Source organism: Epinephelus fuscoguttatus, linkage group LG9 (genome assembly GCF_011397635.1).
Source record: "Epinephelus fuscoguttatus linkage group LG9, E.fuscoguttatus.final_Chr_v1".
Taxonomy (NCBI): Eukaryota; Metazoa; Chordata; class Actinopteri; order Perciformes; family Serranidae; genus Epinephelus; species Epinephelus fuscoguttatus.
In genome coordinates, this window is record NC_064760.1 from 31,355,101 (window position 1) to 31,372,164 (window position 17,064).

A 17,064-nucleotide genomic window follows, 5' to 3' on the forward strand; every position below is an offset into this window, starting at 1 on the left:
AATACAATATTATTGTGATTTTAAATGTATTGTTACATCTTAAGTTTTGCCATAATATATTGCAGTTTCTTACCATTTTTCAAGTTAAGAAAATTAAGCAAATTAAGGAAATACTTCGTCGGCATCTTCTTTTATCTAATAAGATACGTTTTCAGTCTTTATATCTCACTTCAGTCATTTTCATTGGAATTTTATTGTATTTAGTGGACTGTAAAGCATTTTATTATTGTAGTAGGCCAACAAAAGTTTAATTTGTATTTGGAATATTAATAATTTATATAGTACAAAAACAATATTTGGCCTCCAAGCCACACAAAATACTGCAATACATTGTTGGATATTTTTTTTCCCCAACACGCTAAGTAAATATTACTATTCACTTTATAATAAGTGTTTGTAAACATAACTTGAGTTAATGAATAATTTTACAATATGGGAATATGTTTATTTGCTTTTCTCATGTCACATTAGATGAGAAGATTGATTTCTTTCTCATATCTGTAGGCTGAAGTTCGTGCCAGCAGCTGCTTAAGCTTAGCTTAGCATTAATTCGGGGAAACTGCTAGCAAGACTTTATCTTAAGGTAACAAATTCTGCCTACCTGTCCTCTAAAGCTCATTAATTAGGCATCACATATATCTCTTTTATTTAATACAAAATACAAATTGTAAAAGAAAAAAAACTGCCCAACAAAAACCACATTTTGACACTTCAGTTTTGTGTGTATTGTACAAACAAAGAAAAACCCACCAACCCCTGTTTCCAGTCCCTATGCTAACCTAAGCTAACTGGCTGCTGGCTTTAGCTTCATTTTAACATACATGGATGACAGGATGCTGTTGATCTTCTTTTAATATTTGAGGGTTACCAACAACCTAAGTAAGTGATGCTTTTATTTGCAGCTGTTGTCTCATCTGCTTAAAAAAAACACACTGAAACTCTCTAAAACAACACCAGCTCACGGCTCTAAACAGTAATTAGCTGTGTGAAGGACCAAGACCATTCATTAGTAGCTTTTTTCTTTGGGTGGTTTTAATAGTATTTTTTAAGTTTAGACACACATATTTATTCTAAAACATTTCTAAGGATTTGGCCTCTGTGACTAAGCTGTGTGAATACAGCCTCAGGGGATATACGTGAACTCAGCCAAAGAGAAGGGAAGGGTCTTTGAAATCACCTGTTGTTTGGACAGCTTGCAAACACTTAGTCCATTGTAGCACATAGTTTGACACACATGCCCTGGTATAAAAAACTTATTTACATCACATAATGCTACTGCATGACAGGGAGAATCTAATAGTTGACCAAAATACAGACTAAATGTATTAAAACACAAATTTGCCCTGGGGTTCAAAACTATTCATGAAAAAAATAGACCATATTAAAAGCCTGAATGTAAAGTAGAGACATAATAAAGTGTTTCCATATGGCATTAATCCCCTCAAGTGACTCAAAGATATTCCCATAACGTATTTACATGAGATAACGTCCTCATTAGACTCCATTGTTCCATGAGAGCCCTTTAGGTTGACTGATTCAAGTATTCATGATTACTGTTCATTACAGGCTATAAATAGGCATAAATGTAAGTAGGCTCCACTGTGATAGAGAATAATGACCTGTAATATGAAGCAATGTCCAACTAGAGACTTGTTTGTGTTGTTGCTGCATGAATGCATGTGTTGTGAGGTGTTAACACACTTTACCTGTACCTCTTCTCTCACAAAATGTAATAATTTTGAGGAAAACAGTCATGTGTATGAGTATTTTGACTTAAAGGTACAGTGTGTAGGATTTAGGTGGATCGATTTGCAGAAACGGAATATAATATACATAATTATGTTTTTATTAGTTCACAATCACCTGAAACTAACAATTGTTGCATTTTTTAAATAAAATTTATAGTCGTTTAAATCTTGATAGGGAGCGGGTCCCATTCCACAGAGCCCACCATGTTTCTACAGTAGCCCAAAACGGAAAAACCAAACACTGGCTCCAGAGAAAGCCTTCCTCATTTTTACATTACTTGGAAGCCAGCGCAGGTTTTCTTACACGCTTGGAAATGGAGGGTGAGGGGAGGGTTTTCGTTAGTTGCAGTCTGCATTCTCACCTATAGATGCCACTAAATCCTGCACAGTGTACCTTTAAAGGGTTAATACAGGAATTGTGTAAAATGTTCTAGATCGGTATCTTTTTTTCATTATCTGGGACCTGTCTCACAAAGCAAGTGCAAGACAGTCTGGTTTTTAAACAGGCTTCAATAATAAGGCTGACATTTTAATATGCTAAGTAGCCTGGAACAGGAAAATAAATAGGTTTGTCTTTCTCTCTTGTAAAGAAAAAAAATTACAGGATGAACAAATACAAGAAAAAAAACACAACATTGAAATGTTTCATTAATGTTGCTTGTGTTGGAGTGGCGAGGAGCACTGCAGGAGTGTGATTTGTTAAATTAAAAAAGACTTGATAAAAGCCTGTGACCAAAATGTAGCTTGAATAAATCACTGGGAGCTAATTTGCAGTGTGCAGACATCTTCCTTTTTTAAATTAAAAAGGCTGATCACTGCTTGTCATTAGGGCGCACTCGGAATACTTTTTAGAGTACTATTTATATGACAGTGTCTTCATGAAGTCGATTAATTTTCTCTGGTCCTGCAGTGAGGGAACTTGAGTCCAACTGTCTACATTAAACCAGTCACTGAAAGAATTTCAACACAACAGTAGATTTCAAAAATGTTTTTTCTGACTACTCACTGTAGTTACTGTTTTGTTAGAAGCACTGTTTTATTCCCATAAAGAGGAACTAACTGCACTACAAATCTTAAATATATTTCTGTTACAACAAATAATCTTAGGAGCAGTAAAGCAAAGTCATTTGGACCTCATTCACCAATAGCCTCCTAAGTGTTTTTTTCTTAAATGTGTTCTTAAGAAGGGCTCTAAGAAAAGTCTCCGTCAGATTCATGGCATGTTCTTAAACTGCAGATCTGTTCAAACCTGTGTTGTCATAATGATGAATCCCATTGTCCTTGTAAGTTTAAAGTGTGTGTCAGTTGATCCTCATTAGCATAGGTAAATGCCCCGAAAATCCCCATAAAAGGGCACGAGACTGCAGGGCCGTGTGCACACACAGAAACTGAAAAAGAAGAAAAGTTGAGAGAGTTAAGTCAAGAATGCCCAAGTGAAAGTCTGACGAGGGTGGAGCACCGGACTCCAAACATTAAAAAAAAAAAAAAAAAAAACTTTAATAGGTAAAAGTGGAGGTGCCTCTGCAGGAAGTAAACACCAAAGGAGTTGTCATATTTAATAGCATCAGGAGTGGATATAAAATAACCAAAAAAGATGCATGGGATGCTAAAAATATGCATTAATCATCCACCTGACCCACAAACCACAACCTTAATGCATTACAGTAGCACAACTGTCAGGACTGAGCGCTCATTAAGGTGTACATGTCTGTGTGTGTTTAGAGAGAGACTGAGAGGGAGGAAGTGAAAGTGGACTATTTCACACAGTGTTTCTGAAAGTTATTAATAACTTACTCTTAATGCTGCTTTATCACTTCTTGTCCCGCCCACCCAACACTGATATTTTCTAGCATGTTAACTATTAGATGGCCTGGCTCCCATGAGCATAACTGATGTTAATTGAAATGTTAGTGTATTTTTTATTTTAAGAGACCATAACGCTTATGGTAAAACAATGAAATTAATTATTATTCTACTAGAAAGTAAGTGAGCTCTTGAGTGTGCATGCGAGTGTACACATTTTTACAGTAAGGGGATGTAAGACTTTCTTTAGACCCACAACAATGATAAATACAAATTAAAATTTTTACAAAAATAAACTCACTCATAAACACTATTCATTTCCATACGATTTTATTTTTCTAAAGCCACAGGAAGCCACAGGAGAGGGGCTAAAGAGCCGCATGTGGTTCTGGAGCCACAGGTTATCTCCCCCTGCTTTAGTCATTTACATGTGAAAAGCAGTATGTTTTACTAGCTTTGGCAATAGCTATTTTTGTGAAACCTAAAAGCCAGAGATAAATGCAAATGTATCCAGCTCATATATAAAATCCTGCTTTGTGAGACAGGTCTCCACAATAGGTTTTTTTATTGTGGATGTTTTGTGTATGTCTTGTCGTCTTGTCTTCTTTGATATCTTCACATGACTGTACTTTGTCTCATTGTGAGCCTAATTAGTCAAGGCCTGTATACTGTGTGTGTGGGTGTTTCTATATTTCTTGGGTCCCAACCAAGTGGCAGCCTCAGAGGCTGAAAATTGAAGCCAACGCTGAACTGCCAAAAGCTGCAGTTCCTTGTATGGCCACTTGAGGCTGACTCACAGAATGTATAAAAATAATGGACGTAGCTACCGTGACGTCACCCATTGGTTTTTGGACTCCTGTTTTGAAGCCCGGAGTTTGGCATGTGTGGCCATTGCCATCTTGTTATTTTGGAGCTAGAGGTGATATTTGGACGAGAGGGTGGAGCTGTGGAGGAACGAGGATTGGATCTGACTGAGAACCTGAGGACACACCTTAGAGTAACTTAAAGATGTACTTTTAAGCCTTTGTAAAATGTGTGTGTTATTTAAAAACTCACCCCCTTACAGCTGTCATGAAGGGGGAAATTAGCTATAGCGACCAAAATCTTTTTTTGCACTCTACTGTCAACATGTTTATTTCTGCTGTCAAGTATTGACTTCTGGAGCCAGTCTCAAGTGGCCTGTCAAGGAACTGCAGTTTTAAGCACTTCCGCACTGGCTTCATTGATCCCCATAGACTGTACTAAAATGCCCAACTTTACAGCAGCTATAAACATGTGTACAGCCTGGTACAAGAGATGTTTTTTATAGCTAATTTCAACATTCATGACGACCATATGGGGGTTGAATTTTTATGTAACTCACCCATTTGCATTTTTGTAAGGCTGAAAGTTAAAAGCCAAAATAGCAACAGCTAAAATTCCAATCTTGAGGCTTCAAAACTGGAGTCTACAAACCAATGGGTGACATCACAGTGGCTATGTCCATTATTTATAAACATTCTGTGGTCCCAACACAGGGAGCCCACCCACAGTGTGGTGTCCGACAACCTTATGAGGACCAAAATGCTTGACCCCACAAAGTTAACCATTTAAATGAGTTCCAGAGACTCCCTGATGTGCCTGGTGGCTCTCTTAAAAAATCCCTCACAAGAAAAATCAGTGTGTGTGCGTGTGTATGTGTGTTTGTGTGTGTAGTCCTTGCACTTGTGATTCCTATTTGTTAAACTAATGTTTGTGAGTTTAAGTGTGTGAATCTGTGTGTCTGTCTTTAGTTTTTGGTCCTATGTGTGTAAGAGCTGTAGAGTGTGTTTTGTTGCCACTATCGCTCCTCACCCCTCTGCTCTGCACCCCCTCCACCTTTCCCTCCCTCCCTCCAGGACAAGACGAGCGCTCTGAGCCTCAGCAATGTGGCGGGAGTCTTCTACATCCTGATCGGCGGCCTGGGCCTGGCCATGCTGGTGGCGCTGGTGGAGTTCTGCTACAAGTCCAGGACCGAGTCGCGCCGAATGAAGGTGTCCACCGCGCGAGCCGCTGCCGCCTCAGCCGCTCAGGCCTTTCACTGCTCAGCCTTAGACAGTGGTGCTAGCGCCCCCTACACAGAGCTGCAGAGCTACGGCCTGTACGCCAACAACACTGTTAAGATATAAGGGCAGAGCACAGCCACGGGGTAGGAAACGCTGTGATTCAAACCATGATGATGATGATGATGATGATGATGATGATGCTGATGACATCCGCCTCCTCACCCTCCCGCCCATCTAACCGTGATCACAGTAGGGCCTCTCACGGCTTCCACCGCAGTGCAAACGCTGTCCTGTACCTCTCTCTACCTCTGCCGCTACCTCGCTCAATCTTTACGTCACTGATCTCCTGCAGTGTTGTTGAATCACTTGATTTGAAAATTGCCATTATGCCTGTTTCTTTAGATCATACAGCTGACATTATTAGCACTGTAGCGGATATGGTAACAAAACAAATCATTTGTCCTGTGTTAGAATTGCAGGGTTTTAGCATATAGCATATTTAGCATAGTTAATCTTTAAATTCACGTTTGGACCTGAACACCTCACACTGTATTTTATCGACTAGGGATGCACTGATTGTAAAGTTCTGGGCTGATAGCTTTAAAAATACCAATTTGGCTGATAGCTTTTTTGTTGTTGTTTTTCATTTTGTTTTTGTCATTTAATTCTTTTTGTGTCAGGGAAACAAAAAAAAATCTTCATCCTAAGAAAACCTAAAAAACTGTTTTAGTGTCATTCAGCCCTTCATTACACTTCATTACACCTTTGAATGAGCGCTAATTCAGCCATACAAATTTATGACACAAGCCTTTTTAATATATATAATATATCACAATTTGCCCCTAATATCTATTTTATGGTACTGTGAAAACACCAACAAATTTCTCCTTCAAACCGCTGTATTTATTAAACTTTCTCACCAAACACAAAATTTTACAAACATACATGATGAACACATCATGATAACGTTATAATTTACCTTCGCCCAGTACTCATTTGTACTGAAGAGAACATGTTGTAAATCAGTTCAACCTCCATTAGCTCTAAGTTCTGCCCACCGGCTGCTATCAGCTAACATTAACTAGCTCTCCTCCTGCCGACGTTAGCACAGATTTGTTGTTCACTATGTAGCATTACTGGGGGAAAAATAGGGTGTCTCCTGATGTGTAGATAGTGAGTTTACCGCTGTCCCGATGGTGTCCTGGGGGCAGATCTCTGTTTGTTTCAAACATGTTTTCTATTGTCCCTGGGTAAAAAGGATGCTGTTAGTCATTGAATCCTGCTTTTTAGCCTCTGTAAAATTAATGTGACAGTTAAACGTCGGCCACTGCCATCGGTGACTTTCATCTCACTGTCAGATAGGCTGATGGCAGTTATAAGGCGATGTGTCGATACCAGTGTTTGGCCGATAAATCGGTGCATCCCTAATGTTGGCAATGTGTTGATACAAATTTGTCATTTATAAGCATATTGTTAATTTCAGTGGTGGATGATATAAAATATAAAAACTCACAGGTTAAATACACATTACTTTTTTCCTTTCAGCCCTTTCAGCTTACACAAATGTTCCTTTTTGTCCAATCCCATTACTACACTGATTACAATAATCTTGGAGCACACATTCACAAATGAAGACATTTCATTTTGCAGCACAGGTATAAAGGCAATTTAAATCACAGTGGTACATCTATCTACCTCTGTCGCTCTGAGCAAATCTCTCCCCTGCTCCTTCTTCTCTTTTTGCTGACTGTCTCGCAAACGCAGGGCCCATTGTGGTGAACATCCTTTATATGTATATCATAAGGCAGGCCTGGTGCGGCTCACATGTGTTCCATCACTGCTTTTTAACCTAGAACAGTCTAACTCAAGCTGTTGTATGTTCAGAAATCTGAAAGGAAGGACTTGTTGCTTGTTACACTTCATCGGGAGATGTGAGGTTTCTCCTCCGTCAACAGCGAAATCGTAGCTGTTACTCATCTGCCTCGTGGATCAATTTGCAACAAACAATCTTTGATTTATTCTCCCAACATCAAAGTGCCCTCACTGATACATTCTTCGTGTAAACAGATAGAAAACAAAAACAAGGCAGGGCCAAGACAAGGAGTGATCTTCTACATGAATCTCTTATGTTTTAATCAGCGCACGAAGAGGCACCTGATCAGTATGCTGATGAGATTGGCGAGCAGCCTATTAGTGCGGCGGTGCCTTTATGCTGTTTGGCTTGAAAGAAACAACAACGCCGTTCCAATTAGAGGCCGGTGTAATTCTCCGATCCCCATGTAGCACTCACCGGTTGCTCCAGATCTCGCTTGCTTTGCCCAATTTAATCAGCTATAGAATAGGGGATGCAGGCAGACACTGAAGACGAACACACACACATACACACACACACACACACGTGTATCACACATCATTAGGTCGGCTTTGGAGCCCAGTGGCTTTTATTGCGCTAGACTGGAGAATAGAGCTATTAAACCAATGAGTGAAGCCTCGGCTCCCTTCTTACTGCCCACACTTCGCTCTGCTCCTCCTGTTACAAATTAGGACATTGATGCACATCAGCCAGCACCGCGGTTTACCACCCGCGAGTATCACTCAGGCCCAGATAAAGAGGGTGAAAACTAGCATCCTATGACTCCTAACAGCTCATTCTGCTCCTGAGTTTCCTGGCGTGCCAGCACCACATCCAGACAGTGACATAAACAGCTGCTTATGTGCATAAATTCATGTAATAAATAAAGAGAAATTGCATAACTTATCTTTATACTTCTACAGCTGAAAGGCCTTTTAAAGCACATAATTCAGTGCGCTGCTAGCTCTAAGTGTTGCATAAGAGTTCTCTGTTCTGATTAGGATATAATAGATGCATGTGTGAAAGGCTGAAGTCTGGTGTGGAGACTAATTGTAACCCTTTTTTTCCCTGACAGCAATCCATCAACGACGCCATGCGCTGCTCCACCCTGACCAGGATGAGTGGCAACGGGAGCGGCGGAGAGAACGGACGCATCCTCACCCACGACTTCCCCAAGACCGTTCAGACGCTGCCCTGTATGAGCCACACCGCCAGCATGGGACTGGGTGCCTCTGGCATGTGATCATCACGTGACTGTGCTGGTGGCGAGGAATAGGCAGGGTGGGGCAGAAGAAGAGCAACAAGACTCTAATGACCTCAAAAATCATGGCTGTCCGGTTTGACCCATCTATTCTCCTGGCTGTCAATGCGCCCAACTTGAACAAGACTTAACCTACTGCCAAAATGCACTCTCGAACCGCTCCTTACAAACTCCGAACAGAGACTCGCAACATTTTTTTAATTAGTGGATGTTTGAAAAAGAGATATGGAAAAAGAGAAGGGAAGTGTGCTGCAATAAAGAAGCCGTCAACGGGGCGTGTTTTTGAATTTTTTACAGTGTTCATTTGTGTGGGAAAAAAAAGAACTTTATTCTTCAGTGTGACGCCTGCGCTGTGCCATTTCGATGGAGCTGTTGACGTTAGTCTGCGTGTGCAATATCTTCACCTCCACTGCTGACCCTGTACTACCTAGATGCTTTCTGATGGCTGACGGGACGTGTCTTTGCACAGACGTGGCAGAGGAGAACAAACACTTGTGACTGCTACGATGATTTGATATTGTTTTGGGACATTCCCGCTCTCTTTCACTCTCACATTTACACACCATTTTGGAAGGACAAAGTGCTCTGTGTAGCATAGCCAATTTTTAATGACATAGTTTATGGTTTACACTGTTGTAATAGCGCAAAGAGCTTCGTCAAAAGTAGTTTGATTTGATTTATCTGAAGGTTAGCGCTGTTTAAATCAGCGGTTGACCAGGCTACAACAAACATGCATTGCTGCTACACCTCATTTAACACATCATGCCTTGTCTTTGTGCCATATGACCATTCTCACAAACGCACACAGATACACTATACTCTTGTTGCTACTGGGTCATTTGTTTGACCGACAGATAGATAGAGAGTTTTACTATTTAATGATCACAAAAAAAGTCAGAGGGCAGATTCAAAAATTCTAACTCTGACTCTGAGAAAGGTTATAGAATAGAGAAAACAATTACTTTGTGGCTATGTACAGTACTGAGTGACCTTACACTGTATTCTACTGTTGTGACATTCATAGCATATCCGTTGATATACTAGGGAGTCTGTTTGCAGCACATGTTAACGGACAAAGATCGACAAATAATTCAGATAGAATCTGGAGAAATATTCCTCAAACTATTGTCGGGGCTGCATATTTCACTCTCTCCTGTGATGTATTTTCAGCTGTATTCAGTTTTAATGAAATGGGCAGCCGGCTATTCACCCTCAATTTCTTGAGATCCCCCTGCAGATCATGCGTGGCCTATATAGAAGGGAAGCTGGCCTCCTCTCGCTGTTGCTAGCTGGCTCAGGAAAGAGGTGTGACTGAAACACTTGGTGTGAGTGACAGATTCACACTCACTATTATCTGTGCTTATTGGAAGTCAAGGTTACGGGTGGTCGCCGCACTGCTCGGCTGTAGACTTCTCCCTTTCAGCTCGTGTCAAGTGAACAGAAATCAGAGTGGCACGCCCTGGACAGTAGAGGGCAGAGATGACACAGGGCAGACAGACTGGGTTTGGCATGTAGACCTTTAAGGAAAATTCCACGTGAGAACATGTATGATGATGTACTTCTTGGCCTGTTTTGTCAGCTTGTTATCGGCTCGACAACATCAGAAAACAATCCTTAAATCATGCTGTGATTTAGAATGAAAGGACAATTTAGAGGAAAGAATATTTTTCTCATTGTCAGATTATCCCATGAAAGGACATGACACAGTGGGTTGTCGTGTATTCTATGAAGCAGTGAGGATTTAGCAATATTTGACACAAAATGTGATGACAGTTGTGTGGGTTTGAGGTCGTGTTTATTTATTTAATTTATCTGTTTGTTTGACAGGGACAATGCACAGCGTCTTAGCAGTACCAGGGTTAGCTATAAGCTAATTTACAACTGTAGTCCCTGGGCAAGAAACGGAAGATAACATCTCTGTTAGGAAGAAATTAACACTGTAGTATAAAAACACAGATACGAGACAGGACATATTCACTATACAGCAATTACAGCAACAAGTTAATCTTATCGTCAATGTGGTCGGTCACTTCTAATCAAATCCTGATCAAACCACACCAAAGCAATCCTAAAAAAGCTGGTTAGTTAAATTTTTGAGTGTTTAACCAGTTTTCCGTAAGTGCATGCAATGACTGGCTGGGTGAAAAAGATTTGCAAGCCGGGGGAGGGGAATTACGTAAAGAGAGTCAGTGGCATATGGTAGGGCTGGGCGATATGACCTTTAAAAAAAAAAAAAAAATCTCTCAACAAATCCCATTCACGATTAAACATACATATTACCCTGCAATCATCAGCACAAATCTGTGTATGACAAAAACACCAAATGAAATAAGAAAGTATTCATTCAATTAAATATTTTTATTATAGTTTATGTCTCCATGGTCCCAGTGCAACCACACTGCCTGCACTGTCTATATTTACACCCCTGTAGAGTGTACATTTCACTACTTTGTTGGATGATAAGGAAACTACTCTGAATGTGTCACATAAAACACTTTAAATTAATGCTAGTCTGTTTCTGCTACAGATGTAAAGAGTGGAAACATAGCTAATGACTGATGAGGTCTATCTGAGTGAAATATTTATAATCACAGGAGCCAATTAACAGTATGGATCATCTTTCATTTTTTATCTCCAGTTATCATCACAGTGGTGTCTCGTGTTATTTTGAGCTACAGAGATAAAATCAGAGTGTAAATCAGCCTTACTGTGAGCCATCACTGCGGGAATTAAATAAACTTTGCACAATTAAAATGCAGCTAACTACGATCTGAGCTGCCGCTAACATTAACTCAGCTTGTTTCTCCAATAACTTATGATCCATTCATCCGGGTAAAAGATGTAGTTAACGTTAGTTTAATGTGTTCTGATCTCCCTACCCTGTCTGTGACACTCAGAGCTATGCTCCTTAATTCCCACAGAAGACACACGTATTTAAAACAGCTCATAGTTTTATTTTTTTGAACGTGCAGTGTTTTTCTAAACTGGGAGATGTAGTTTTTAGCAAATGTTACTCAAACAGGAGTAAATATTGTGTTTGTTGGGGACTATTTTCAGCAGCGGATTAACTCATATTTGGTGTGTTAATGACTATATATAGTAGCCTCCAAATAAACTAACAGTGCCCATGCTCATAAGGTAAAGGTAGAAATGTCAGACGGTGCAGTGCTGTGGCTCAATGTTTTGTAAGATCAATTCATTGTTGGTTTTGGTCTTTTCATGGGAAATGTTGACAATAAGAAAAATATTGAATGTCACCAGCCTTATCCTTTAAACTCAACACTCTTACAGGTGAAAAAAAAACACTGTTGAAGCAGGAAAGAAACCAATAATCGTTGTTCACGATGCATCACAGCCAGAGGCTATGTAAAGGGTACATTCTGTGCCTTCTGCCAGCACGAGCATCTTTTCCTTTTACCACCTACACAAATATTCCTCTGCAGAGTAAAACCATTTCAGGCACCTGGATGATCAGAAATAATGTAGAATATAAAAAATGATCAGGGTAAGTCTGAAGCATGTTTAGGAGGAAGTCCTGAAATGCACTGAGCATCATCATCACCACACACAGTCGATGTCTGAGAGCCCGACAGTGTCCAAAAGTGTGGTTTTATTTAAAGGTGACTGGAAGGTTGTTGCTTAAAAAGGGATTTTCACTGCTGCCGGATGCCAGAGGTCAGCTTTAGATTATGTACTGCACACTTTAGCCGACCTCTCGTTTCACAGCAGAGGCCAAGCGCCTGTACAAAGGCAGCGCTCATCCCCTGCTCCCACAGCTGGTCGTGTGTTATTTTTATTCTCCTCTTGAGTTTCTGCTTTAAAAGAAAAAAAAAAAAAAAAGGTACCAAAATTAATGTATGACCTCTCTCTTTCTCTACGTCGTCATACAGGCAAGAAAAATGGGCAGTCAGAGTTTACTGAAATCACACATATCTCCACCTATTATGTATATAAAAGGCTTTTCTCTCCCCCCCCAGTGAAAATGTTTGTTCTCTTCCCGATCATGCCTCAGTGTACCTGAATTAGTTACCTGCTGCGTGAGTACTTTTCCTTTCTGCCTCCATCTATGCGTCTTCTTTTGCTGATGTTGTATTAATTAGAACACGGCACAGCACTCTTCAGCGGAGGCTTTACCTTCAGACAGATGTTTTATATGCCATAACAGATTTGTAAGAAAAAGAAAACAAACAAAAAAAAAGACACTCAACGTTTGTATTATAAAGGAGAGCTGGGGTGCCGCAAAAGTGTTATACACTTTTAAGAGTGTAAAGAATAAAACACACACACATGCACACACACACGCACACACATACACAGACTGATGTTAAATAATCTGTAGACGCTAATGTTGTTTAAAGCCAGTTTTGAGTTCATTTCATTTTATTTTGTCGCAATTTCAAAAAGGATTTCCTGTTGGTGTTTTTTAAGTGCTTGAAATTTAACACCATTTGAATATTTCTTTGTCGTTTTCCTTTTTCACAGTATTTTACTACTGGAATCTAATCACCAGAGTTTGTTCACTAGAGACATCATCATTATTGTTGTTGTTTTTTTTTTTAAACTACAGAAAGGGTGTCAACTGAGTTTTAAAACTAAAATGATGGTCAATAAATGGGTTCACAGTTTAAAAAAAAAAAAAGACTACAACTATTAGGAATATGACTTTTGAGAAATAAACTTTTTTTTCTAACCAAAGTGTCCTGGAAGAAAGTCATCATGCTTTTGTAACTGAATAAAGGAATAAACTATGTATATTTGTTTCCTTTTATTTCCATGGGAGGCATATATCTCGCTCTGTGCCTCAGGCGAAGGGGATATGACTTTAGATATTTCCAGCAAGGGAAGAAGAAAGCGCTGCCTGGGTCAGAGAGGAGTGCAGTGATCCAAAAAATAATCTCAGGCAGTCTGTCTCGCGTGAGCAAAGATGAAGAAAAAGCCTCGGGTACATGAGCTGCAAGACAATTAAAAAGAAGCAGTATGTGTAGTCTTAACAGCCCTCATCAGGGTCATATAGATTAGGGAGAACAGACAACATTTAATTAAGGAGCGTCTTCACATGCATTCCACTCAGACTAATTTGCACCAGCATGTATACATCATTTGCATATATAAAAGCAGGTAAACACATCTGCAACGTCAATATGATGAAGAAAAAAAAGAAGTACACTCAGTATATTATTTCACCTACGTTTTTAGTAATTTTCATTTATGTGATGATGTCTGGAAAGAGAAAGAGGGAGCGCATGCAGCAAAGGTCCTCAGCCAGGTTCAAACCAGGGAGCATTTCTTTTTGTGGTACCTGCCTCAGACCAAGAGGTCATCCCATTATGTTTTTTTAAGCTGGTACATTCATAGAAATTCACATCCATTAGTGCCCCCACTGGTTCAAACTCAGATCTTTCTCTTTAATCTTAATTTTCTTTGAAATGTTTAAAGAATGACAGTAGAGTCCAGTTACTATAATATCAACTCGTCAAATACCGGCTCTTGGTCACTGGCCTTCTGTGTCTGACATTGACGCACTGAGGCACCCTTTGCTGTCTGTGTAAGACGCACCTGGCCTGGCCGTGTCACTGTGAGACGCTCAGGACAACTGATGTAAAGCAGAAGCACAGATAACACACGTTACAGACATAAATATACACACAAAAAAATATTAGGCTGATAGGTCCAATAGTTTGTCAGATAAGCTGCAGACATACAGACAGATACAAGCACAGATACACACACATGACCAAAGTGATGATCCTATGTAGGCTTATGCCGGATGGAATTAAAAAATAGTCTGCTTTAAAGCCACACTGTGTAGGAATTTCTCCCATCTAACATTAAAGTTATATATTGCATTCAAACGGATAGCGCACTCAAGCGCCTCACTGTTTCAAACGCCTAGTGCAACAGCGGTAGCCGCTCTGTACCAAAAAGCTATGATAACATTGATGAAACCATGTCATCTGATATTTCATGGAGTATTCATTCAGGCTCCTACACAGACACACGCCATGTGAGTTGACAAACCCTCACCTCACCATGCTGGCTGTGTTTACAACGTAGGACTGTTGGGGCGGATCTAAATTGAAACAAACCAATCACGTCTTGTCTTATGACAGCAGCTGACAGCTGTTGCCGCCGTTAGCCGCTGTTAGCGACACTGGTCGCTAACAGCTGTTAGCAGTGCTGTTAGCTGTTAGCGCTGTTAGCTGTGATTGCATTACTTCTCCCCTGTAGCAGCTCCTTCCAGCTGGGAAAGGCTACCCCGAAGTTGACCATCGTTTTTTGAATTTGCCAGTCACGTTGCCTTTTTGATTCCCTTTTGAGCTTTCTTGGCAACGAGGATTCTGTCTCCCGTGATGGAGCATATGCATGATCCTGCATTATGCTCAAAGAGTAGGACTGTGTAGCTGTAGCTCCTCCCTTTGGCTTCTCAGTCACGCAGCGCAGGCCTGGCTCTCAATGAAAATGTCAAAGGCGAGGCTGTATGTCCCTTGTTGGCGGATGTATTCTCAAGAAGGCGCACGTGCATGATGAGACACCGGTCGCAATGTATATGTAAATGAGAATTTCGGAGCTTACGGACATACTTAGATAAGCTGATGGAGGTAAATACACATGTGTTAGGACACACTTTTGACTGCAAAATTTGTCTCGAAGAACAACTGAAATTGTTACACATAGCGCCTTTAATGTTTCTTGTGAAGCATAAGCGCAGATAACAAAAAATTTAATTTATTTAGGTCATATTGTGCATAACTTTAGTGAAACACAGCCAATATGGAAATAACCTGTAGATGCTCCAATTCAATATAAGACCAAGCTTTTCTATTGATGTCAGTTTTTGAGCCATGAAAGATGGGGTTAAGGCATGTTGTTTTTAGCCCAGCCTATTTCCAGAAATGCCTTTTGCGCGATGCTTGTGCTACGTGATTTTGTTGATGGCTTGCAGCCCCTAACTGGCTTGTTAAGGAGAGTGAGAATTCAGCAGTCGATGGTATAAAACAGGTTTTCAAAAACTGTAAACCATTACAATTACGAGAGGTCCTTGAGCTTACAGACATAAATATGCACCAAAAAAATATTAGACTGATAGGTCCGGTAGTTCATCAGATTAGCTGCAGACAGACAGATACAAGCACAGATGCACACACATGACCAAAATGATGATCCCCACTAGGCTTATGCCTGGAGGAGTTAAAAAATAGTCTGCTTTAATGTTTCTTCGCAGGCACATTTTTTTTACGCTTTCTCCAATAATGTTACCCATCTTCACCATTTTTGATGTCTATATCTGTGTCGTGCCTTTTCATTCTTGTTCAACACAATATAAGTACTCGGCTGTGACGCAGGAATTTATGTGATTCAGTTAGGCAACTCATTTGGGATAGATAATTATGTTAATGTAGAATATGTACAGCCTTAATGTTTTGCGTCTAGGCCCAATCCTCATCACTCCCCATGAGGAACAGCGAGCTCAGCACAGCAGGGAGTTGGGAGTGATGATAATAACTTCCCCACCTTGGAGGAATGTAAACTGAGAGCCCACAGGTGGATGCTCAGATGTAGGTGGGACTTTTTGCACTTTTTTTGGTCAGTAATTTTCAAAATAGTAGTTCAAACTCGCTGTATCTTTGTGCACATTTAGAACATGGATGGTGACAAGTCAAGGAAATGTAAACCCATCAAAACCGCACCCATGCAAGGTATGTTATGACACACTTTTTTAATATCAGTTCAGCAGATGTTATTACTCCAAGCACAAACTGACTGTAACATGTCAATGAAGCTGTGACATTGGACACAACCTCAGTGCACCTACGTGCAAGAACTCTGCTTGATGATTAATTCATTTGTTTGTTTTGTTATTAATTTATTTTCTTGCCTGGATTGCACACATTCAGCTTAGGAAATTGCATCTCTGTGCATGAGGGGTGAAACGAAACATACCATTCATTACTTGGAAGAAACATTTCATGCAACAGTCGTTTCTCATATTATTGTTCAGCCTGGAAGAGGAATTTATTATTATGATGAAGAGGCAAATATAGAATGTGCCATTGTGCGCTGTAGTGCTTATTGTGTATGTTCACATTTGTGTGTGTGTGTGTGTGTTACATAGAGATAGCAGGGTGTCATGCTGTGTCACACCCCATGATTAGTGACATCAACTACCGGAGAGGCCCCGCGCTTTCTCAGTCTGACAGCCGAAGGCCTGCTGTATAATTAACATCTCTCCCTTTCTCTTCTCCATGCTAGGTGTTTCAACTGGATATTTGCATTTTTGTTTACAACCTCTCAATAAGCTCTGAAGATTCTCACTTATGACTTTAAAACAAGGTGTTTAAAGACATTTGCCTCACTCTTAAAGTGATCTCTAGCATC

General features: G+C 40.1%; 1 protein-coding gene across 1 annotated transcript in view; it reads left to right on the forward strand.

Moving 5' to 3' along the window:
* gria1a (glutamate receptor, ionotropic, AMPA 1a) overlaps positions 1 to 13,442 on the forward strand; it is a 96,083-nt gene extending 82,641 nt beyond the window's left edge. Inside the window, 6 exon segments of the mRNA XM_049585871.1 lie at positions 5,429 to 5,563; positions 8,503 to 8,556; positions 8,558 to 8,594; positions 8,597 to 8,664; positions 8,666 to 8,725; positions 8,727 to 13,442. Of these exon segments, the coding sequence (XP_049441828.1) occupies positions 5,429 to 5,563; positions 8,503 to 8,556; positions 8,558 to 8,594; positions 8,597 to 8,664; positions 8,666 to 8,725; positions 8,727 to 8,819 (447 nt within the window). The 3' untranslated portion in view covers positions 8,820 to 13,442.
* The last annotated feature ends 3,622 nt before the right edge of the window (positions 13,443 to 17,064 follow it).